Source organism: Mustela lutreola, chromosome 17 (genome assembly GCF_030435805.1).
Source record: "Mustela lutreola isolate mMusLut2 chromosome 17, mMusLut2.pri, whole genome shotgun sequence".
Taxonomy (NCBI): Eukaryota; Metazoa; Chordata; class Mammalia; order Carnivora; family Mustelidae; genus Mustela; species Mustela lutreola.
The window spans coordinates 11,478,856-11,504,302 of NC_081306.1; the positions used below are offsets into that span (position 1 = coordinate 11,478,856).

Sequence of the window (25,447 nt, forward strand, 5' to 3'; positions counted from 1 at the left end):
TGCCAGTCGGGGCTGCGCACCGACAGCCAGGGAAGCCGACCCCACTCCCTCCGTGTCCGTCCGCAGGGAGAAGCAGGCGGCTGCCAAGTCGCTGAAGCAGAAGGACAAGAAGCTGAAGGAGGTCCTGCTGCAGGTGGAGGATGAGCGCAAGATGGCGGAGCAGTACAAGGAGCAGGTACCCCTGCCCCGCGCCCCTCCGCCCAGCGCAGACCCCATGGCCCCCTCCCCCGCACTGACCCTCCGTCCTCTCCGGGGCAGGCGGAGAAAGGAAACGCCAAGGTGAAGCAACTGAAGCGGCAGCTGGAGGAGGCGGAGGAGGAGTCCCAGCGCATCAACGCCAACCGCAGGAAGCTGCAGCGGGAGCTGGACGAGGCCACGGAGAGCAACGAGGCCATGGGCCGCGAGGTGAACGCGCTCAAGACCAAGCTCAGGTGAGGCGGGCAGCGCCCCTGCCGCCTCCGTCCTGCCCCTTGCCGCGGGCTCCGGCGTGCGCCAGGCCCGACCGGGGACGCGGATGCTCCCGCGGCCTCTGGGACGGCTGCTTCCCTTCCCCGCCAGTCCTCAGGGAGGCGGCGGCTAACCCCCGTCGCCCGCATCAGCACCAGCCCTCCTCTCCTGAACCTCTGCTCCCGACTCTGCTCGGCTCCCTGGTCTACCCCAAGGGCTCTGGCACCACTGCTATCGGGGCTGGATCGATTGTTCTAGATCGCAGGAGCTGGCCTGCGTGTGGGGGATGTGAGCAGCAGGCCCGGTCTCTCCCCACCGGCGGCAGCAGCGTGCCCCGGATCCTGCCAACCCAAAATGTCTCCAGACCCTGTCCAGTTCCCGTGGGGGTGTAGTCGTCCCTGGCTGAGAACCTCTGCCCTAACCGGGGCTGAGTTCTCTCCCACACTCCCGCACCTCTGGGCCTGAAGGCGGGTAGGCCACCCCCCTGCACCTCAGGGCTCCTCAACACCTCCCCTGGTTCCCTGAAGGCGGGACCCCGAGCTTCCTGCCTGTGCCCACAGCCCTCCAGGCAGGTGATCCCACATCTCCTCTGCGATCCCTCCATGGGGTCAGCCCTAGCTCTAACTTGCCCATCAAGCATCGAGCCTTCTCCCGGCCGCCGCCTTTAATTTGTTCAAACACCATGCACACGAAACCACACTTTCTTCCTTCTGCTCAGAGTGGTTTGAGAAAAGCAAACAAGCACACTGCCATTTCCTGCCGGGCATCCTCTAGGGCCAGGGGGAATGGACCCCACTCACTGCTTCCTGGACCTCAGGCTCCCCTCATCTTCCCTCTCCCTTGGACATCTGCTTTCCCGCCAGACTTACTCTCCTGGCCCATCCTTACAAGGGCCCGTTTCCCCCCATTGACCTACCTCCTGACAGACACGCTCATTTCTTCTCTGTCCCCGTTCTGGGCTGGACCATCTAGAACCAGCTCATGCTAATACCTCTGCTAGACGTACTCCTCGTGTTCACTCAAGGACGTTGCTCCAGAAATTCTTACTCTTCTCTCCTTTACAACGTTTTCCATCCACAGAGTCATTCCGTGAGCTGAGCCCGACTTCCCTTCTATCTTTACCACACAACCCTACTGGTCAGTCCTCAGGCCCCACCGGACCCCGGTGCAGCCGGTCCTTCCTTAGCTGGGGCTTCCTGGACACTCCCCGCAGCTGGTTTGCTTGCTGCTTTTCCCGCTGTCTTTCCTCACCTCTTCTGCTGGTACATCTCCAAGCCAGCTTGCCCATGGCCTGCCCCAGTGGCCTGCCCCGCCATCTTGGTCTCTCTTCATCGCTCTCTCTGCTCACTCCCTGGCTGATCTCAAACAGCCTGGTGGCTTTTGAATTCTACCCACAGCAAGTGACCTCCTTGTTTCTACCTCCAGCCCAGACTTCTTCCTGGAACCCCAGACCTGTGTACCATTCCTACCCAGTGCCTCACAGGGCAGCTCACACCTTGAGCCCTGACTGAACCCCTTCCCCCTGCCAAACCACTTCCCACATAGACTTCTCCAGCTCAGCAACGGGAATGATAGCGCCATCATTAACCCAGGCTACAAACCTGAGGTCATACTTTGCTTTTTCCTCTCCTTTATACCTTATATCTAATCTGTCAGAGAATCTGGTCAACTTTCCCTTAAAAATACTGTAGATACAGAATGCAGCTGTTTCTTGCCATCCTGGGTCAAGCCACTCTCTCCTACCATCTGGATAATTCTCACACTCTCCTCATGGGCCTGTGTTCATGCTCTGCATTTGTAGTCTGTTCTGAACACAGTAGCCAGACGGATGCTATTGAAACCGAGGGGAGTCACAACCCTCCTTTGCTTGGAACTCTCCAACAGCTTCACCTAGTGCAGACTGAAAGCAGCATCTTTATGATGGTTGGTTCCTGGAGGCCCTAAGGATCTCCATCCACTGCCTCCTAAATGAGACCTCTAAGTCTATACAGGCTGCCTCAGGGCCTTTGCACTGGTGGTTGCCTCTGCCTGGAATGCTTTTCCCCCAGCTCTCCGTGTGGCCGGATCTCTCCTTCCCTTCCTTCAGGCACGGACTCATCCACGATACCTGGTCTACAACGTCCGGCTTCACTCCCTGCAGCCCTTCTCCTTGCCCACCTGTCCCCATGTAACCTATTTATTTTACTTAGGTCACTTTTAGCCTTCACTCTGACCCCCTGGGCACATGGGTCAGGTTTGGTCTGTTCATTCATCCCCAGTGCCCGGGATAGTGCTGGGCACAAACTTTCAATCACTGAGTCACAGATGTTTCCCCAACCTCATTGTCCTATCACTTTGGCTCTTCCGCCACAACCTCGTACTACCTGTACCTTGATTGACTTCCCATGGTCTTTAAAATTAACTGTTCTGATCACACACATCTATTTGCAAATAAAATCTACCACCCCTGTATGGTTAAACCAGCATCACTGGCATTAACGGGTCACAACACAATAAAATACAGCGAAAACAAAGCAATAATGAATTCTAGCCCCCGTGGCTACAAATTGATGACTACAATCAGAAAGGCCTACTTTTCAGTGAACAAGAGAGTGACAGAAGACATGTGCACCAAAAAGACTATCTCTGATATAATCAGATGTATTTAAAATGGGCTGGAAAGGGAATACCTTTGTCTCTGTGCAACTCAGTCATCCAAGGTCACGGCCAGGCACCAACAAAAACCACCTGCCGTGTCAACTCCAGACCCTGAGAACCCCTGCATGGATGAGGGAAAGCCCAAACCCCTTTCAGAATGGGGAAGAGAAGGGCTGGCGAGGGAGAGTAGAAGGCTTCGGGAAGGAGACCCCGGATCCTGCCCCAGGTGAGGGGCTGTGGGTCCCACTGCTGGGAGCGAAGGCAGACATAAGCCCTCAGGTCCAATAGAGGCTTACGAAAACCCCCCAGGGTGATGGTCCACAAGAAGCTGCTCTCACCACGTGGACCTCTGGAATTTGCTCTGCTGGGGACTGGCCCTGACCCTCCCCCGCATCCCGCCGTGTGGTGGGGCAGCAGTCGGCCTCTCTGGCTGTCACCCTAAGCTGTCGCTGCTCCCTTTTCTTGGGACCAATGACCCTTTTGGCACATGCTGAACATCCCCTGTGGGTTCTGCCCCCAAACAACCCTTCTTAGGGCGCACAGCTCTCCGTTTCTTACAGTCCTAGTAAGAGCAAATGCTAAGGCAGGGTGAAGACTGCCTCCTGAATCTCATACTCGTGTAAAACCAGAAGGCAAGCACTAGAGCTCTGAATGAGGGGGTATGCCCTAGCCAGCTCTCCGAGGACAAGCGCAAAGCAAGTTTCATAGTTCTACCGACCAGATAAATCTCAGCTCCTGGTAGAACCTGTGCATTGTACCCAGCCTTTGCCATGACGCCAGTGCTCCCGACACGAGCTTCTCAAATGCTACAAAGGCTTAGGTGCACCAGCTGCTCTAAGAGCTCTCGGTAGCACAGGCCTCACTGCCAGGTTGCCTTCTACATGCCTCATTTAAGAGCTGAAGTGAAGGTCTTTAATGATTCAGCCCGCACTCACACAGCCTCCCTCGCGTTTGCGGATGGTAACCACCTGGGCCTCTCTCTCTGTTTCAGAGGTCCCCTCCCCCAGGAAACTCTGCAGTGACTCACCAGGTATCATGCCTTTCGCTTCGCAGCTCATGTGTGTGGCACTTGGGTTCCACTTTTCTCTTGCCACCACACCCGCCCTGTCCCCGGTAGCCCCCTTTTCTGGCCTCCGCCTTCAGATTTCCACGAGATTGCTGTAAAACCTGCAGGCGTGGAGATCTTAGTTCAAAACCCTTTTATCACAGCTGAGATCAAACTAAGAAGACTTCATCTCTTGACCTGTTTTCCTTTCCGACCTCTGCTTTGGCATCGGCCATGGCTCCCAGCGTGTCCCTGTCACCACGTGTTGACTGCTGTTCAGAGGCTGCATGTGTCACCTGGATTGTTCTTACCTAAGAGGGTGTGTCTCCCACACTGCTAGGACACTTGGCTGCGCTGTCCTCCCTGGTCTGGTTAAGACCCCACACTGAGCTGGTAGGACAGCTCCACAGTCCGGGTCCATTCCTGGAGCACAGCTTCAGGTTGGCTGCTTTGGTTCGCCAACCCGAATTCACAGGGCACAGGGTCATGGTAACCCCAGCCCGACAACTGGATTCCCCCACAACCCCCCGCAGCTGGGCTTCCACAAACACATCTGCAAAAGAAATGAGCTCTCACCACGCCTGGTACAGTTGCTGTGGCTGCGTGGGGCTGAAGCAAGGCCCGGCCAGCTGCTAGCTTCATTTCCAGCACACCAGGGCGCACGCCGGCCCCCTTGGAGCCCAGCGTGGTCCTGCCACAGAGCCTTTTCCATAGAGGTCTTGCGGGCACATACTCAGAGCAGGGAGTGGACACCCGAGACTTGAGGAAGAACACAGCGCCCTTCCCGAGACAGAGTTAAGAGGCTTCGAAATGCCTGGGCGTCTCACAGCTCTATCTCATGTGAAGTTAGGAAACTGGGGCTGTGTTTCCCTCCCAGTTTCCCTGAGAGGCTGATCCAGCCCTGGCTGGTGTCCCCCTTCTGCTCTTTTGGAGAATCCCAGCTTTACTGCCATTACCCGGGTACTTACAGGCTGACGGAGGGATCGGCAGGACCTTTAGGAAGAGCTTTTGAGCAGTGCTCCTGCCAGCTCAGCTGGGACATGGCACCCACTAGTTGATGGGAACCCAAGTTCTTGCAGAACAAATGCTCGGTCTTGGGTCGATTCCTGCCATGCTACTAGGGCCTCACACAAGTTCTCTGAGGCCATGAATAGAAGCCGAATGCTCCAGGATCAGACCCTTTAAGAAAATCTCTAGAGGGGGTCCCTTACTTCATGGGGGGACAGATGCAGCCAATGCCAGTCTTTGCCTTGGATTTGAAACCAATTCCTTCAAGACGGGCACCTGAACTGGGAGACAGGCTCACAGGACGGGAGACTAAGCAAGGTGTGTGTGTGGGGGGGCGGTTATGGGAACTCTGGGCATGATTTACCTCTTAGATCAAGGGAATCCGTTTCTCACTTCAGCTCTTCACACTTACCCATACAGACTGTCCCAAAGGGTAAAGAGTGCTTGGAGCCTGGAATGGGAGGAGAGAGAGGGTTTCCCAGCCCCAGGCTGTCCCATCAAGTCTGAACAGGGAGGGGCGGTGCCAGAGGAGACCCCTGTGAGTGGTGGCTGCTACTTGTCCTGTCCTGTCCTCAGAGACCCTTCTCGGGGACCCAGGTTCTTGGAAAGCACAGTGATCAAGAGGATTTTTTAAGGTCACTTCTAGAGAGTGTGATGGAAAGTCAGTTCTAAGGGCACTGGGCACCTCCCAGTTTCCCCCTGACGTGAGGCTGGCGGAGCCTTCAGCTGGGAGTGGCTACAACTTGAAGTATTCGTTTCTGATCACTGCCCCCCCCCCCCACCCAAAGTACCATTCTCTGAACTGGGGTGGGTTTTCCCAGCCCATGTCTCTCCCACTCTCAGGCCCTAAAAGGCTCCGGTTGGGACACCCCTTCTCAGCAATCAGAACACCCTGGGCTTTGCTTTGCCTCCAATCTTACCTCTCTGAGTTGCCCCTTTTGACTAAAGCATGGATAACCGGAGGGGAGCTCTTTCCCTTGTGGCTTTTCTGCTCAGCCTTTGCATGGTGGAGCGGGTCGTTTTCATTATAGAAAGTCTGCACTCCTCTCAGGCCTCCTAAAATGAGTTAAGATAGGTCCTCCGATTCGGGTCAAACAGGGCCACACAGCCAGAGCCCAACAAGATTATTTGCTATGGTCGCAGAAGAGAGGACCAACAGGTCTTCCAAGAGGAGGAGGTTGAATGAGGGTGGCTCCGTCTTCTCCTTCTGCCTGCCTGCCCTCCTAAGCGAAGACTTAGGTCACGTGACCCGGCAGTAACTCAGGGCATCTGGCACTCCAGAGATGGGAGCCCTTATGGACAGAGAGAAATGGGGGGCCCTACCAACTAGCGCTAAAACACATCTTGGATTAACAGGTCTATCTTACTTTTCTAACGTATTCCGTGAGCACCTATCTATAGGTCAGGTACCTGCATGGTGAGCGAAAATCAGATAAGACCCCTGCCCCGTGACAACTCACGCCAAGAATTCTGCTCCACACGCAAGCAGGGGGCCCTGCACTGCCCAAACCGAGAGCACCCTTCTGGCGTCCCCAGTGACCTCTCCCCTGCAAAGGGAGGGGGTCCCACCCCTTGCCAACCGACAACCTACAACCCTCCCCATTTCTACCTTCTGAAAAGGAGGTACAGCATGAGAACACACTCCCCTTTATACTGGCCCCACAGGGTATGAAGTAAGCCCACGGGAACGTGTCAGCCTCCAATCGGTGTTTCCTTCTTTTCTAAATTAAAGACCCCAACAGACCAGAATCTTCTGGGTCATCGGATGACCGAGCCAGATTTTTTTTTTTTTTTTTTTTTTAAAGCAGATCATCTTGCTCTGAAATATTTCCTTTCCCCTAGGCCAGCTGATGAAATGCTAACTGTACCTTGAGGCTGGTCAGGGCTTGACTTCAACCAGAGTCTCCGCCTCTCACTTGAGTTTGTCCGTGTTCGTTTTTGGCCCTTTGAAAAAGCTCTTCCCATCTCGGGGGAGATTTCCATACTCAAGAAACACGTGTTTTCTCGAATCCCACAGGCGAGGCAACGAAACCTCTTTCGTGCCCGCTAGAAGGTCTGGAGGACGTCGGGTCATTGAAAACGCGGACGGCTCGGACGAGGAAGCAGACGCTCGCGACGCAGACTTCAACGGAACCAAAGCCAGCGAATGAACGACTCGCTGCAGTCAGGACAAAACCGAACCCAGTGGACTCTGCTCAGCACTGTCAAAATCCAGCCTCAGATTCCAAACACCACAGACACCCCTCACGATGACTATAAACACCACCGTCCTGAGTCCGGGGCATCATGGAACTCTCGAGTGACGTACCAAATGAAAAAACCCAACAGGCGACACAGACACACCCCCGCTGCCCCCCGTCGGTGAATTGTGCAGCGACTGTGAGTTTTTAGGGAAGATCTAACTCCAGTGCCTGGTCACTGTGACATGGGGAGGAAGTCACCAGAGTGGGTGCCGCCTCTGCCTCCTGCTCCCAAGTCGCTCCCCCTGTGTCCCCTGCCCACGTGTCGCGTGGGCCCCTGTTTGAGTTCTTTCCCCTCCCGGTGACCACACCTCAGACGCACACAGTTCACGGAGACCAAGTGCCTTCGGCAGTCACAGGAATTGAAAAGGAGACCCTGCTCCGGTGGGAACGAGCAGGATTGTTAAACACTGTTTTATACGCACCCCGATTGTACTTAAGGACACCTTCACGAATAAAAGGTTATAAATCACCGGAAGGCAGTCAGCTCTTCTGTTGTTTTTGAGAGTGAAAGAATGGGGTGGGGGCAGGGGCATTCTTCCAGAATCCTTACGGTGACCCTGTGAAGCGAGTTTACTCTTCATCCATCAATGGGGAACCTGAGGCCTAGGGAGATGAAATAAACCGAGATCCCAAAACTGCCCCCCCCCAAAAAAAAATCCACAAAAAAACAAAAAACCCAGCTACCAGACATGTCCTGTGAGTCTGTGGGAGGGGGACTTCTCCAACCAGAGAGGGGCAGCTCCAGGCCCAGGAAGTACGACCGTCGGGAACATGACCAGGAAGAACGTCCTGACCAGTCCAAACCCATACGTACATACTGTGAAGAGTACAAGAGGTTCTTGAACTTTTAGGTTAAAACACGAGACTCCATCCAACAGGGAACAAACTTCCTGTGAAGGCCAGAGAGTCAGTATTTCAGGCTATATATGGTCTGTCAAACGTGTATCTATCTTTTTTCAATTTTTTTTTTTTAAACAGCCCTTTAAAAACATAAAAGCCATTCCTACTGCGGGGGCCATACAACACCAGGCTGTGGGTCATTTCCTTCCTCAGCTTGAGTGTTCCAGAGAGAGATCCCTTGCAAAAGTTCTATTTAAGACAAAACAAGTCCACACACCGACTCCGTGGGGGTCCAATAGATCTGAGAAGAAATAATGCAAACCGAAAAACTCAAGCCAGTGACCATAAGCAAATATACCCCAAGCAATACACACACATATCCCAAATACACTTCCTTCTAAGGAGCGGACTCGAAGCGAATTTTTACAAGTAGGGTTTCCTTTTTCTGTTTAGTTACCTGGTTAAAAAACAAGGTTCTCACCACCGTGCAAACCGTGCAAGCGAACAGGAAAACACAAATGAAGTGGCATTTACTGGCATTTACCTCCACCACCACAAACTAGGTGAAACTTAGTTTCTCTTGATTTTATTGTTCGTTTAAAAAAATAAAAGTATGTCTTTCACCGATACAGGTTAGAATGTTCCTAGGGTAAGGAGCCGGCCAGCAGAGCCCAACTGTCTGTTGAATTTCAGTAGCACTTGCAAAGTTCTATCTTCAACTCAAGGACGTTTTTGCTATTCTTTTGGAAAAATAATTTAGTGACAAAAAGGCCATTAAGCTGCAGGCATGCTCCTGATTTCGTGTGTTCTATTTACTTGCCTCCTAAGGTGTGAGGCGGCAGCTCACACCAAGCAGGGTTGAGCACACACAACGTCCACGTGGAAATCCCGTGTTTGTTTCTTCTTTGACGAGGAAGCTTAAGATCTCCTCAGAAACACAAACACCTCTTCTCAGTGCCTCAGGGAGAGGCAGATGAAAAAGTCCCAGAGGTACATGACAGCATAGATTCTTTTTAAAAAGGCAGGGGCCTATTGTGCCCCTCTCTCCTAGACATGACTTCATTACACAGACACTTCCTGTGCCACAGAGCACTGGGGATTCTGTCCTGAGGTGGACTCACATGCCACGTTGAAGGCATCTCCAGACATTAAAAACTCATCTCAGAACCATTCGGGACTCCGGTCAGCTCACAGGGATGGGGTAGCCTCAGCTTCCGCACCTCTGAGCCCTTACCAGACGGTCCCGTTTGTCCCTGTCCGCACCAGCAAAGATGGGGATCGTGACACATTTCCCCGGGACGACCATGGGCGATGGCCTCGTTGGCTAATGTGACTGTTTGCTCCTATTTCTCAAACTAACTTAAAAACACAAACACCTAGTTTAAAGAGGGGAGGAAAGGCAGGACTCCCGCACGGACACACCAGGGCTTCAGCTTCCGTGGATTTCCTAAAGCAACATCTTGACTACACCCTGGGCTGACGGCAGCGACGGTGTGGAAGTATTTGAAGGCGGCTTCCCAAACTCCAGGCGTTTTCCCAACCTTCAGACAGAGCAAACCAAATTAGGCGGACATGACAGCTGTGACACACTGGCTAGCATCGGGGCCCACAAAGTTCTAACAGTGACGATCAGGAGTCAGGATCAGGGTCTCCCTGGGTGTCATTTTTCTGTCCTGTGAAGCGAAGGAAAGGACACTGGCCATCTGGCTCCCACATTCCCAAGGCCACACGGAAAGCCTGATCACGGAAGACCTGCTAAAAACATCCTCATGGACCGGGCTGGCATTCGCGTGTATGCCGTGGAAAATGAGTCTTCTGTTTCCTACTATCTGTCTGCCATGGGTTTCCCATGGTGACGTGGCTTGGGGGCCAGGAAAATGGTGGCATGGGTTAGAAAACGAATGAATCTAGAAGCTGCCCCCAATTTTCCGCAGGTAAGAAAACATGCAAAGTTGTCAGAGGTCAGATTTGCATTTTCCCCTCAAGTGACTGGCTTTAGGAATCGAGTCTGGGCTGGAACTTAGAGTCTGTTTCCTGAGTTTCTAAAGATTTTTTGTTTGTTTGTTTAAGGAAAAAAAATCCTCCTCTGGGGGAAGCAGAGCTGTGTTTGGAGCTCAAGTCTCAAACCAGGGTTTCACACAGGACATGGTCCCAGCATGACCAGGAGGTGAGGCTACCAGAATCAACTAATGAAAACTAGCCTCTCCCTGAGCATTTGCCCTTAACCAGAAGACACCACCTAACTCTGTCTCAAAGGCATAGAGGGAAAGCTTCATGGACATAACTCTGCAACTTTTCCAAAATGGCTATGGGTCACGGGTTGGAGGCTCCCCCCTGGAGTGGACAGCTAAAGGTACTGACCCTTTGTCACCCAGAGGCACAGCGGTGCTGCTCGGCTGTCTCTCACCGGCATCTCTGTGCCTGCTCCCCCGTCCCGAGGCTGGGCCACTCGTTCGGTTTGGGGACTGATCATACACGAAGTTCCGGCAGGACGCAAGCTTCGACTCCAGGGCCTGGAGAGACACACGCACTCATCTTCCAAGTTAGAGACAAGAACTCCCCTCTTACCCAGAGCCTATACACAGACAATAACTGGAAAAAGGGGTCCTCAATTTGTGTTGGACGCGGCAATTCCAGCGTGGGGCCCGGAAGGAGTCCAATGTCCATCAACTTTTAGAGCCACAGGCCTAAGACATTTCAGAGCTTCCAGGGAAAACACTTACCCTGCCTATTATCCAGTTCTGCCTATGGGAAATAGGAAATCCACATTCGAAATGATTCGCTCTTTTGTTCACCTCCATAAACATGCACAGAGTGATTTGTGCAGAAGCCATGTGCCTTGCTGGAAAGGGACCCCATGAAAACCAACAGGGCACTGAGGCCAGCCCACACTTCCTGCATGCTAACTACACAAAACATTAACAGAGAAATGTGTTGGGGTGCCTGGGTGGTGCAGTCGGTTAAGCATTCGACTCTGGAGTTTCAGCTCAGGTCGTGATATCAAGGTCGTGGAATCGAGTCCTGCGTCAGGCTCCACCCTCAGTGCAAAGTCTGATTCAGATTCTCTCCCTCCTCCTCTGCCCCTCCCACTTATGCTCTCTCTAAAAAGAATAAATCAATCTTAAAAAAAAAAAAGAGAGAGAGAGAGAGAAATTGTGCTTATGGTACAGAAAACCAGGCAACCAAAAGATAAAGGAAAAACACGAGACATCAGTTGCAAGCTTCTAGAAGATTGCAGTTCTTACTACATACATTCTGGCAGGATTTAAATTATGTGACCATTCCAGGTCATCATTGTTGAAAATAAATGAAACCACCACAAAGAATACCTATGTTATTTCTTAAGTTAGAGACTTAAGAAATAAGTTCATTCCCCTGTAATGAATATAAAACCTATGAAATTAAAGTTTTTTGCCCTAGCCTTTTCAGATTATCTTTAACTCCCTAAGAAGCTTTTAAAAAGGTAATTTTTAAATGTTTCTCAGGTTTTTTTCAAATTAGGAAAAAAGAAATCATAGGGGTGCCTGGGTGGCTCAGTGGGTTAAAGCACCTGCCTTCGGCTCAGGTCATGATCCCAGCGTCCTGGGATCAAGCCCTGCATCAGGCTCTCTGCTTGGTGGGAAGCCTGCTTCCTCCTCTCTCTACCTGCCCCTCTGCCTACTTATTATCTCTGTCTGTCAAATAAATAAATAAAATCTTCAAAAAAAAAAAAAAATGGAAAATCAGACACCAACCAACCAAATCAGACACCAATGGCAGGGAAAGATATGCCCAGGTATCAAAGGGAAAACAGTCAGAGCTCTGGGTGTTTGTCAGGAACTCGAAAAGAAGCAGAGTTTTGCCTAAAACACAGGGAGTCTCTGCTAAAGGGGAAAGGAACCGGAAAGGTAACCCGTTTCCGATATCCTGAAACACAGGCAAGGAGCCCGGGGAGGTGGCAGTCTTACCCCTACTTTCCGAAGCAGGTCTCCCACAATGTTGAGGGCCGATATCCGTGCTGCAGGAGTGAGGGGGGTCCCACCCGTGGAGTCGTCCAGACCTAGGTATGCAAAAGAAAGCACACGTAACACCAACCCGCCAACCCGCAGCTCTAAGTCTGTGCACTAACATCCCTCAACGCAGAACCATGGGGGCGCACTTGGGAAGCTGACTCTGTCCTCCGATCCCACAGGCGGCCCTGGTGCACTCACTAGTTACCTAACACAGGCAGAGTCTACCTGAGGACCAACTTTCTGCAGCCTGACAACCACTATATTCAATGTTTAACTTTATGTGTTCTTCTTTCAAAACAAAATCAAAGTAAGTCCTCTTGGAGCTCTAGGAAGTCCACAGAGTTAGGAACAGCATCAGAGCAAACCACATTTGTAAGGGGCTTAACTCTCTGGATGCCCCTCCCTCTCCTCCAAGCAGGACTCAGGGACCAGCGGCACCAGCATCACTGGGCTGCTGGTTAGGACGCAGGATCTCAGGCCCTGCCCAGACCTGCTGAATCTCAGGGGCATACTCAAGTGTAGAAAAAACCCTGCTCTAGATTGTGATTCTTGAAGAACCACTGGCCTCTGGATCCCAGAGGCAGGCTAAGGGATAAAACAGCATGAGCCCTGCAGCCAGCCTGGGTCTGAATCCCAACTCTGCTATGTAGCAGTGGTATGATTTTAGGCGAGCTCCTTTATCAGGGCCTCAGTCTCCTCATCCACCAAATGGGGATAGCACTTGCATCTAGGGCCTGTGGTGAGAATTCAGTGAGGTCATATATATGCAAAGCACGCCAAGCAGAGTGGCTAACTAGCACAGGCCAAGCACTTAGTAACTGCCTATTGCTGTCGCTTACTGTTAGGTGGCCCGGTAACAGTCTCGGTTCCTCAGCAGAGGAGCTGGGGAGAAAACTCAAAGTTTTCACGTTTTTACCACGCAGCCCAGGTACACCAGCTCCGCTTCTAGGCTCTTCTTGCTTATCTCAAAGCTGCTCCCCGCTCTGCTGCGAACACCCCAGTTTGCTCCCTGCAGTACAGCCTGGGCCTGTGGTCCCTCTCCCCCAGGACGCTACCCCTGGGAAAGCTTTGTGAAGCAAAGAAAATGCTCCCGATGGCTCTTCCCTTACCGCGTCTGAACGTCCCCGGTGTGTTTAAGCTAGCGCCGGGTGCCCGATGAGCCACAGGTGTGGACGGCACGGAGCCAGTGGCCTGCACGGCTGTGTCCGTCCTTTCGGTCTCCACTGAGCTGGGCATGGGGGTCCTGGGCTTCTCCTGCTTCTGCTGCACGGCCAACTCCTGCCGCAAATCTGAGTCAGGACGAGGATTCAGATTAGGTTCTTGCTTCGGGGGATGGGGAAGGATGGGGAGGGTCAGCAGGAGACAGAAGTCAGGGAAAAGAAGTATCAGAACGAAAAACTGTAGGTGGAAACCCTCAACAAGGTGAAATCCACAGAATCTGGCCTAGCAGGCCTGTAGAACTACATGATTTCTTAAGCAAAACCAAAAAGATCTAAAAATTTTCAAAAACTGTGGCAGTGATAGATACACAAATGCTTTTCTTGTTTCAGAACAATTTTACTGCAATCAGGTATAGAGAATACGAAGTGAAAATATGCTTTCCGCAAATGCCCTTCCTCACTCATAACCACTGTAATATGGGGGTAATATTTTCAATCCTTTTTTCCCTGTATTTTCAGACAAAGAATTTATATGTATCTCTATTAAGCATATAATAGGAATAATTCTTATTAAGCCTAAATAGAAATATAGCTACAGTCCAGGACAGTATGTCTTCATCTAACTTTATTTATATCTATACCTTGTTTAATGATTATTTAATGTTCCAGAAAATAAATCTGTGTAATTTGTTTAATCGTTTCACTATGGACGGGCATTTATACAACCACCTTTCAGACTTAAAAAGTTTTTTCTTAGGGGCTCTTGGGTGGCTCAGCTGGTTAAGCCTCTGCCTTTGGCTCAGGTCATGATCCCAGGGTCCTGGGCTCGAGCCGCACCCACATCAGGCTCCCTGCTCATCAGGGAGTCTGCTTTTTCCTCTCCCTCTCTTCCTCCCCCTGGTCATGCTCTAATAAATAAAATCTTTAAAAAAAATAATAAAAATAAAGTGATACATGTATCCCAATGTATATTAAAATTTTTTTTTCTTTTTAATCCTCCTTCTACTAGCTGTATGTTAGAAACTAAATGTTATGAACAATTAATTGGGATGTTAAAAAAAAAATCTCTTCTGCATCCAGATCTACCTCTGGAACCGGGAACTTCCATAGAGCAAATGGTGATGGGAATTCTGAGCTCTAAGCCACAAGAACAATGGGCGTGAACAATTCTATCCATAAGAACTTTCTCCCCATAGGGGCGCCTGGGTGGCTCAGTGGTTTAAGCCTCTGCCTTTGGCTCAGGTCATGATCCCAGGGTCCTGGGATCGAGTCCTGCATCGGGCTCTCTGCTCAGCGGGGACCCTGCTTCCTCCTCTCTCTCTGCCTGCCTCTCTGCCTACTTGTGATCTCTCTCTGTCAAATAAATAAATAAAATCTTTAAAAAAAAAAAAAGAACTTTCTCCCCACAAAACTCTTATATACCTATCAATCAAAAAGCCAGCCAGGGGTGCATTTAAGTATTTACAAGAGGTCTTTAGAGGGTCAGACATCTGACAATTCTGAGCAGGGGATGGGGACCAAGGCTGAAGCCTGCCCAGTGTGGTTCTGTACCCTGTGACCAGGCTGCCCGTGTGCCGAGCAGGGAACGGATTTCCAGCAAAGGTAACACTGGGCAATACTGCAGGACAAGATGTTCTCATGTCAGCAGAGGGGGAAACACTGGCGAACAAACAGAACAAAGTCAAGGCCTCCTGACCTCTGGCTTCATCCTTCAGCCGCTGAACAGATTCTAGGAGATTCTCCTTCTCGTCCAGTTCACTCTCCAGGAACGCATTTCTTTCAATGGCTTGATTCAAACGCTGCTCAAAGTCTTCCAGAGACATGATTGTGGCCCTGGTAAGAGAGAAATAAAGCTGTCCAAGAGAGCAGACGGCAGTATCCATTTGGTGCCTACAGGTCTGGCAGAGAAGAAAGGCCAGACACGGCAGGGGGCATAAGTCCCAGCACGGGCACTTCCTAGACATCATGGACCTGAACAAGCACCTTAACCTTCCAGGACCCAGACTCTTTGCCTGCAGAATAGGAATCAGCTTAGCTCTTGGGGTACCTAAAGCTGTCCTGGGGATTAAATGACCAATGTCCAAATAGCACTTAGCAATGAGCCAGTGCCTTTTTAGGATGACACAGAGAGCCCCAGTCAAATGCCAAAAGCAGCAAATCTTCCCTTGGAGACTCACAATGCAAATCGGTATTCAGAATATCCCACTAAAATCCATACACAACTTAATAATGTACATTTAAACAGGGAGAAGAGCCCATCTTTAATTTTTCAGTTACCTTAAACAAATCAAAATGCCTTCCTAAAAACCACTACCTCTTGTGACCAGTACAGACATTTCACTGGAATGCTATTAAAGGCACTGAGAAGTGCTGTAATAAAGAAATGTGTCTAACTCTGAGGCACAGAGCAGGTGGCTTGCCCACACAGTTGCCTTATGTGCAAAGCACAGGTAAGTCACAGTACCTTCGCATGGTGGTGGGGGTGTTAGAGGGCAAGTAATACATGAAGCCCCCAACAGATGTTTCACACATGAGTCCTCAATAAATGCCAGCAGTGTTTTTTTCCTTAAGGGTTTTATTTATTTATTTGACAGAGAGAGACAGAGCAAGAGAGGGAACACAAGCAGGGGGAGTGGGAGAAGGAGAAGCTGGCTTCCTGCTGAGCAGGGAGCCCAATGTGGGGCTCAAACCCAGGACCCTGGGATCATGACCATTTGGATCATGAGCCAAAAGCAGACACTTAATGACTGAGCGATCCAGGTGCCCCAATGCCAGCAATTTTTATTAGTGACCCTGTGTTTGCCTTCAGAAGAACTTTAACGTGCTGTTAATTGTTATCTCAAGGTGGTTCGAAGTGTATGTTTGGAGCAGAGCCCCAGAAAACCTGGCTCTTCAACGTAAGACCAGCTAATAATGGCTCTTGGGCAGCTTAACCTTATCTTTAACCGCTGGTCCCGCAATCACAAAGTAAGGATCAGTTCATGAATTCATCCATGCAACACATCCTGCTGTGTCCAGACTGAATTGTGTTCCTACCCTCCCCCTCAAAGGGTCTTCAGAGAAAAATAAAGTTACCAAAAGTGCTTAAATAAAAACAACAAAGGAATGACATTTAGGTGCACAATACTGGAATCAGTTAAAATCACCCTAAAGGCCTGACATGTCAAACAACAAATGAAAAAGATAAAATGTGTAGCAATTCATGTAACAGCAAAAACATAGGATTTTACCACAGGGCACAGAAGTCTTGGTGAAATGTAGATGTATGGTGATTGTGAAGAGAAAGACCCAACATCACAAAGAAATCCATTCTCCATTAAGTTACCGGATAGTTCAGCATCCTTCCCAAAATATTAATAGGTTTTTGTTGGGGACAGTAGCACAGGGGTCTGATGAAGAAGAGCACATGATAATAAAATACGAATGGGGCACCTGGGTGGCTCAGTGGGTTAAAGCCTCTGCCTTTGGCTCAGGTCATGATCCTGGAGTCCTGGGATCGAGCCCCACATCGCGGCTCTCTGCTCAGCAGGAGGCCTGCTCCCCACCGCCCCGCCCCCTACCTCTCTGCCTACTTGGGATATCTGTCAAATAAATAAAAATCTTAAAAAAAAAAAAAAAGTAAAGTAAAGTAAGAATGACCAGAAGCACTCTGAAAAAGCGAGAAGAGCTCTCCCAGATATAAAGAACACACTGTCATAAATCCTCAATGGAGAGTTGAGGTGGTGTGGCATTAAACAGTTATGGGGGCAGACTGGGAAGACCCCAAGATCCAGAAATACATCCAAATACAGAGGAGAACTTAACTTATGATAAAAGTGACACTGCAAACATTGATGAAAAGATGGTTGATTCAGGGGAACCTGAGTGGCTCAGTGCGTTAAGCCTCTGCCTTCAGTTCAGGTCATCATCTCAGGGTCCTGGGATCAAGCCCCGCATCAGGCTCCTTGCTCAGCGGGGAGTCTGCTTCTCCCTCTACACCTCTCCCCCAGCTGTGCCCACTCTCTCTCTAATAAATAAACTCTTAAAAAAGAAAAAGACAGAGGCGCCTGGGTTGCTCAGTGGGTTAAAGCCTCTATCTTCAGCTCGGGTCATGATCCCAGGGTCCTGGGATTGAACCCCCCCCTCTCTCTCTGCCTACCTCTCTGCCTACTTGTGATCTCTGTTTGTCAAATAAATAAATAAAATCTTAAAAGAAAGAAAGAAAGACAGACAGAAACAAAGAAAGAGAGAGATGGTTGGCTCAATTCCAGGTTTGGAGTCTACTAAATGGCCACCCAGAAAAAATTAGCATTGGCTCCATACATCATACTACACCCCAAGATAAATTGAATCAAAAGTTTCAACACCTCCGTATTTGGTCAGAATCTATTACTGGCTTCCGGAATGCCAGAGAACTACGGACCAACTTAACGGAGTTTCTGAACCAATGTGGATCAATCCTCATCATGACCATACATGACTATATAGTCAGCGCTGGTAATACTAGTGGGGCACAGCACTTAGATGTGCTGTCACTGTGGGAATACTGGCTCTCTAAGAAAGGTAAGCATCCTGTAGCTGTAACTGGGGTGAAAATGGCTTCGTGTGCTTCTTTTGTTAAGATTCTGTCAACTTGGGCGCCTGGGTGGCTCAGTGGGTTAAAGCCTCTGCCTTCAGCTCAGGTCATAGTCTCAGGGTCCTGGGATCGAGCCCTGCGTCGGGCTCTCTGCTCAGCAGGGAGCCTGCTTCCTCTTCTCTCTCTGCCTGCCTCTCTGCCTGCTTGTGATCTCTGTCTGTCAAGTAGATAAATAAAATCTTTAAAAAAAAAAAAAAGATTCTGTCAACTGATATATTAAAAGTGTATTTATCAGAACAGGAAAATGCTATGTACCCAGTCTGCAAACTGGTAATCTCCTATACCACTACTGAGAACTGGAAAAGAGCTAGATTTTCGGTAAAGGTGACTATTATGAAATACGTTTGGTAGATAACTAAGAACATTCTTTTTGAGCCAATAAATGCTTTAAAAATCTACGTATCAACCCCATGCATCAGAGTGGCTGGTGCCAAAAGAACAGTAAGCAACAAGAACCAGTAGGGACTGGAAACATTGGACCTTTTGTTCACTGCCTGTGAGAAGGTGAAATGGTGGGTCATTACGAAAACAGTGTGGAGGTACCTTAAAAACTTAAAGATGGGCGGCCCATGGGGCACCCGGGTGGCTCAGTGGGTTAAAGCCTCTGCCTTCAGCTCAGGTCATGATCCCAGGGTCCTGGGATGGAGTCCCACATCGGGCTCTCTGCTCAGCGGAGAGCCTAATTCTCTGCTTACCTGTGATCTCTCTTTGTCAAATAAATAAAAATAAAAAAATCTTAAAAAAAAAAGATGGAGGGGACCCTGGGTGGCTCACTCAGCTAGGCAACAGACTCGTGGTTTTTTGGCTTAGGTCATGGTCTCAGAGTTAGGAGATCGAGTCCTGTGTCGGGCTCTGTGCTTAGAGTGGAGTCTGCTCAGGACTCCTTCGTCTCCCTCTGCCCCTCCTGCCTGCTCTCTCTCGCAAATACATAAATAAATCTTAAAAAAAAAAAAAAATGGAATGGTAGTTTCATTTACCATGTATGTTAAATTTACATGTAAATTCTATTTACCAGTATGATCTAGCAATCACACTGCTGGATGTATATTCACAAGAAGTGAGGGGCACCTGGGTGGCTCAGTGGGTTAAAAGCCTCTGCCTTTGGCTTGGGTCATGATCTTAGGGTCCTGGGATAGAGCCCCACATCAGGCTCTCTGCTCAGCAGGGAGCCTGCTTCCCTTCCTCTCTCTTTGCCTGCCTTGCTGCCTACTTGTGATCTCTCTCTGTCAAATAAATAAAAATCTTTTTTTTTAAAATAAAGTTGTTGTTTTTTTTTAAAGATTTTTATTTATTTGACAGAGAGAGAGAGATTACAAGTAGGCAGAGAGGCAGGCAGGGAGAGAGAGGGAAGGAAGCAGGCTCCCTGCAGAGCAGAGAGCCTGATAGGGGGCTCGATCCCAGGACCCTCGGATCATGACCTGAGCCTAAGGCAGAAGCTTTAACCCACTGAGCCACCCAGGTGCCCCATAAATTAAAAAAAAAAGAAGTGAAAACAGGATCTCAAAGAGATATTTGTACTCTTGTGTGCATAAAAGCATCATTCACAATAAAGAAGCAGAATTGACCCCAATATCCACGAACAGATACAGGGATCAAGAGAATGTGGTATATATGGTTGATTTTTGAACAATGCAGGGGCAATGGGCACGAACCCCTCACATAGTCAAAAATCTGCGTATAACTCTCGACTCTGAAAAATTAACTACTAATTGCCTACAATCAACCAAAAGCCTTACCGACAACATGAGCAGTTGATTAACACAAATTAGTTATGCCTTATGTATTACAAACTGTACTCTACAATAGAGTAAGCTAAAGAAAATGCTATTAAGGGATGCCTGGGTGGCTCAGTGGGTTAAGCCGCTGCCTTCGGCTCAGGTCATGATCTCGGGGTCCTGGGATGGAGTCCCGCATCGGGCTCTCTGCTCAGCAGGGAGCCTGCTTCCTCCTCTCTCTCTCTGCCTGCCTCTATGCCTACTTGTGATCTCTCTCTGTCAAATAAATAAAAAAAAAAAAAAAAAAGAAAGAAAGAAAAGAAAATGCTATTAAGTAAATTGTAAGACAAAATACATTTATAGTACTACACTACATCTATTGAAAAAAAATTGCCTATGTGAGTGGACCCATGCAGTTCAAACCTGCACTGGGTCCACTCTACATACGTAGGAATATTAGGCACCCTTAAAAAAGAAAAGGAAATCCTATTGCACGCTACAACACGGGTGAGTCTCAATGGCACTAGGCTAAGAAAATAATTTGTCCCACAAGAGGACAAATACTGCAGGATCCACTCCTACAGAGTATCCACAGTAGGGAAAAAATCACAGAAAGCAGAAAGGCAATTACCAAGGGCCAGAGGGAGAACAGAAGAGGATTTAGTGCTTAGTGGGTGCAAGTCACAATGTTGCAGGATGACAAGGGTGTGGAGAGCTGTTGCACAATAATATGAACACACTTAATGCTACTCAACTATACACTTAACACTGGCTGGGGCGCCCGGCTGGCTCAGTCAGTCGGGCATCTGCCTTCAGCTCAGGTCATGATCTCAGGGTCCTAAGATTGAGCCCCACATCAGGCTCTCTGCTTTGCAGGGAGTCTGCATCTCCCTCTCACCCTGCTGTTCCCCCTGCTTGTGCTCTCCCTCTGTCAAATAAATAAATAAATAAATAAAATCTTTAAAAAAATGGTTATGGTGGTGAATATGATGGTGTGTTTTTATCACAAGTTTCTTGGAAATGTCTATATAACCATAACACATAGAACAGTAAAGTTAGATAAAATTAATGTTAATCTTCGTACAACTTTTCCACATCTTAGCTTTCATATGTTAAACAAAAAATAACCTTTAAGGAATGTATTTAATTTTTAGTTACTTCCAATGAGGCCCTGAGTCTTTCAAGTTTATCCCCTAACTAAAAGTCAGTCATTTCGTTTTACAGATGTACAGCAGAATAGCTTTAGCAAGCAAATACCTGGTAAGGCCAAGAAATTATTGTTCTTGAAGTAATTGGTCAAATATTCAAAATATTACTATTAAAATTTTACAATAAAGCATCAGATTTTTTATTTTTAATAAAATTTCAATATTCCAGAACTTTATGCATTCTATTATTATTATTTATTTATTTATTTGGCAGACAGAGATCACAGTAGGCAGAGAGGCAGGCAGAGAGAGAGGAGGAAGCAGGCTCCCTGCTGAGCAGAGAGCCCGATGTGGGGCTCGATCCCAAGACCCTGAGATCATGACCCGAGCTGAAGACAGAGGCTTAACCCACTGAGCCACCCAGGCACCCCACTTTATGCATTCTGTAATGAAGATCTGGGCCTCCCTTCTACCTCCTCTGATTTTAACACCAAACAATTCAGCATTTGGCCAGAATGTCAATGCAATACACCTTTAATTTTAAAAAATATAAAGAAATGGAAGAAAAGGAAAAGGAAGCACAGACTAATTGCTTTACAAACCTTAGTCTGCAGAAAGCCCTCCTAACTGACTGATACGTCTCATTACAGAGAAATCAAATCACCTTTCCCAGTAACATACACAAAAAAGCCAGAAGACAAACATAAATGCCAAATATTTTCAATTTGTATCATGAATGTAGAATGATCCCGTAGAAATGAAAAACAGCAGCCAAAATGAAAAATAGGCAAAGATAAAGAGTTCATAGAAAAAGAAATAAAACAGTTCTTAAATTAGGAAAAGGAATCAGCAACACTTTTAACTGACTGTTACTTGTAACTGAGTAACTTGTAACACTGTTACACTTGTAACACTGTAACTTGCAACTGAGAAACATACCCATTGGTCACTTACTAAACTGGCGGAAATGCAAAGTTTGAAAACCACTCTGTTAGCAAAGTTATTTGGAAATGAGGAATTTACATACATACCTGCTGGGAATATAAAGTGATACAGCCACAAACAGAACAAATGGGCAAAACCACCAAAATCACATATGCATCTATTGCTAGACCCAGCAGTTTTACTTGTGGGCACCCATGTTACAGATAAAATCTGGACAAGCCACGTTTAGGATTCATTACAACAATGCTTATCACTGCCCAAGAATGCGAATGTAGCAGACATCCATCCACAAGGGACTGGACAAATAAATTATTATGTACTATGCAACACCAACCATACAATAGAATATTATGCATTTGGGGAAAAAAAGAACAAAGAATGCTCTGTGTCCTGAAAGATCTCCAAGATGTACTGTTATGTGAAAGAAGATGTACAATGGCGTGTATAGAATGCTCTTTGCGGGAGGGGGAGGGTAAGATGAATTTTCATTTTTATTCGCTCTTTTGCATAAAAATACCTCTACTCTTTGTATATTATTTTGGAACCTGTGAATGTACTCGGTCTTCATGGTAGACTGCATTAATGGTCCTAATTCTTCAACGGTCCTAGACCCACATCCTTGCTACCGCCTCACTGTGCTTGGAATGTACTGTCCCACCTCCTGGCTTGGGCCATGTGACTTGCTTTGATCAAAGAAACACCAGTGAAAACAATGGTATGCCTAGTGTCTTGTGAATATACTACCAAGTCATGGTAATCAAGTTATTATGGTATTAGTATAGTAATTCATAAATCGTACACTCCCCCAAAATAAAGAATCCAGAATGAGGGGTGCCTGGGTGGCTCAGTGCATTAAAGCCTCTGCTTTCAGCTCAGGTCATGATCCCAGGGTCCTGGGATCGAGCCCCACATCGGGCTCTCTGCTCATGGGGGGGAGCCTGCTCCACCCCCCCGCCTGCCTCTCTGCCTACTTGTGACCTCTGTCAAATAAATAAATAAAATCTTAAAAAAAAAAAAAAAAAAAGCTTTCAGAATCCAGAATGAGATCCCAGGATATGTCAGAGATTAACATATGCTGGGGATGGGTTAAATTCAATGGAAAAAAATGAGTATTTAATAAATAGGACTGGGGCGCCTGGGTGGCTCAGTGGGTTAAGCCGCTGCCTTCGGCTCAGGTCATGATCTCAGGGTCCTGGGATCGAGTCCCACATCGGGCTCTCTGCTCAGCAGGGAGCCTGTTTCCCTCTCTCTCTCTCTGCCTGCCTCTCCATCTACTTGTGATTTCTCTCTGTCAAATAAATAAATAAAATCTTTAAAAAAAAAAAATTTAAAAATAAATAAATAAATAAATAGGACTGGTACAATGGGCTATCTATGTACAATGGGCTATCTATTTAATAAATAGGACTGGTACAATGGGCTATCTATCTATCTATGTACTATCTATGTACATAAAATTGGACCCACTCTTGTAGGAGACCAATAAATTTCAGGCAGATTAAAAATATAAGTATAAAACAAATAATAAAAAAGTCCTATAACAAAATTTAAGGGAAGACATGCACAATCAAGGGATCAAAGAGATTTCCCTAGTGCAGTCTGGACACCTAGAAGCTAAAAAAGGAGATATAAACGGGACGACCTAAAAATAACAATTATTTGTATGGAAAATGATACCAGAGACAAAGCAAAAGACGAGATTATTCTATGAGAAATATTTTTCATGCAAGACAAGAGATGAGCGGCAAAAATATACAAAGAGGGGTGCCTGGGTGGCTCAGTTGGTTAAGTGACTGCCTTTGGCTCAGGTCATGATCCTGGAGTCCCGGGATCGAGTCCTGACTCGGGCTCCCTGCTCAGCGGGGAGTCTGCTTCTCCCTCTGACCTTCCCCTCTCATACTCTTTGTCATCCTCTGTCTCTCTCAAATAAATAAATAAATAATATGCAAAGAGCTCTGATAAATGGATGAGAAAAGAGATCCCACTTCTGATCAGGCTAAGCTGCCAGAGATTACAACTACAAACTCTGGGTCCAACAGCCACATTCTGAAGGCACAGGCAACAACGGGCGCCAATACTCAGAAGAAAGAAACAGCAGTGGGTGAATGTCACCTCTCTGCCAGTGTTTTGCCGACAGCTCCGGTGAAAGAAAGCCACCATCACAGTCAAATTCTCATCTAAAGTCTTCCCACATCTTGGGCTAATCCCTGAACCATACCTATACTTAGCAGGCCTGAGGCAGCCTGGTTAAGGCTAAGAGAATCAAACAGATTTCAGCTACTGCCCATGAAGCAGGAATTTGGGAGTGTTAGTTCAGCCTAGTTAATAGACCAGGAAAAAAAAAAAAAACAACCAAATACATAATCCATAGTTTCTGCAACGCATCATTCATAATGTCCAGAATTCAAGATGACTCAACAGGACATGGGAAGAGCACAAAAAATGGGACCCAAACTCAGGAGAAAAGGCACTCAGTGGAAATAGCCCTAAGATAGCCAAGATGTTAGAACTAGCAGAAAAGGACTTTAAAGTAGCTATTGTAGCTATGTACAAGAATATAAAGACAGGGGCGCCTGGGTGGCTCGGTCTGTTAAGTGCTTGACTCTTGATATTGGCTCAGGTCATGATCTCCGGGTTGTGAGATCGAGCCCCGTGTCAGGCTCTGCACTCAGTGGGGAGTCTGCTTGGGATTCTCTCTCTCTCTCTGCTCATGTGCTCTCTCAGATACATAAATCTTTAAAAAAATAAATAAAGGAAATCTTAAAAAAAAAAAAAAAAAAGGCGGCAGGGATGCCTGGAAGGCTCAGTCGGTTAAGCATCTGCTTTTTGCTCAGGTCATGGTCCCAGAGTCCTGGGATCGAGCCCCACATCAAACTCCCTGCTCAGCAAACAGCCTGCTTCTCCCTCTCCCCTGCCTGCTACTCCCCTGCTTGTGCTCTCTCCTGCTCTGTCAAAGAAATAAAAGAAATCTTAAAAAAAAAAAAAAAAAGGAAATTCAGAACTGAAAAAACTGGCTTATCAGCAGATTGGAGAAGAGTCCGTGAACTTGAAACCAGATCAATAGAAATTATCCAATTTAAAGAACCAAACAAAAAAAAAAGATTGGGGGGGGGGGTAGAAAGGAAGAGGCTGTGTGACACTATCAAAAGGACTTATGTGTGTGTAGTTGGTGTCCCAGAAGGCCAGAAGAGAGAAAATGGGGCAGCACAAATCTTTGAGAAATGATGACCAAAGTTAAGTTAAGCAAAAAGAGAAATTTACAGACTAAGGAAGTCCAGATATCAAGATAAATACATATAGGGGCGCCTGGCTGGCTCAGTCGGTAGAGCAGCTAACTCTCAATCTCAGGGGCATGAGTTCGAGCCCCATGTTGGCTGAAGAGATTAAAAGGAAATTTAAAAAGAATCAATTCTGGTTAAATCCAACAATTTAAAAAAATGTGAAGTACATATAAAATTGAAGTGTGGGGCGCCTGGGTGGCTCAGTGGGTTAAAGGTCCTGGGATTGAGGGAACCTGCTTCCTCCCCTCTCTCTCTGCCTATTTCTCTGTCTACTTGTGATCTTTCTCCCTGTCAAATAAGTAAATAAAATCTTTAAATAAATAAATAAATAAATAAATAATTGAAGCGTATCAGGAACTGCAGCAAACAAA

At 47.8% G+C, this 25,447-nt stretch overlaps 2 protein-coding genes across 6 annotated transcripts in view; one reads left to right on the forward strand and one right to left on the reverse strand.

Moving 5' to 3' along the window:
* The window catches only part of MYH11 (myosin heavy chain 11), a 111,046-nt gene extending 103,197 nt beyond the window's left edge, over positions 1-7,849 (forward strand). For 2 of the 4 annotated variants that reach the window (XM_059155625.1, XM_059155626.1), the window contains 4 exons: positions 67-175; positions 259-431; positions 4,076-4,114; positions 7,155-7,291. In XM_059155625.1, the coding sequence (XP_059011608.1) occupies positions 67-175; positions 259-431; positions 4,076-4,106 (313 nt within the window). In that variant the 3' untranslated portion in view covers positions 4,107-4,114; positions 7,155-7,291. Of the gene's footprint in view, positions 1-66; positions 176-258; positions 432-4,075; positions 4,115-7,154 lie in introns of all 4 variants that reach the window. The other 2 variants (XM_059155623.1, XM_059155624.1) reach the window with 1 other exon arrangement.
* Positions 7,850-8,790: 941 nt separating this feature from the next.
* NDE1 (nudE neurodevelopment protein 1) overlaps positions 8,791-25,447 on the reverse strand; it is a 32,931-nt gene continuing 16,274 nt past the window's right edge. Inside the window, exons 5-9 of one of the 2 annotated variants that reach the window (XM_059155627.1) lie at positions 15,069-15,205; positions 13,322-13,501; positions 12,168-12,259; positions 10,582-10,733; positions 8,791-9,761 (exon numbers count right to left, since the gene is read on the reverse strand). In XM_059155627.1, coding sequence (XP_059011610.1) covers positions 9,668-9,761; positions 10,582-10,733; positions 12,168-12,259; positions 13,322-13,501; positions 15,069-15,205 — 655 coding nt within the window. In that variant the 3' untranslated portion in view covers positions 8,791-9,667. Of the gene's footprint in view, positions 9,894-10,581; positions 10,734-12,167; positions 12,260-13,321; positions 13,502-15,068; positions 15,206-25,447 lie in introns of both variants that reach the window. The other variant, XM_059155628.1, reaches the window with a different exon arrangement.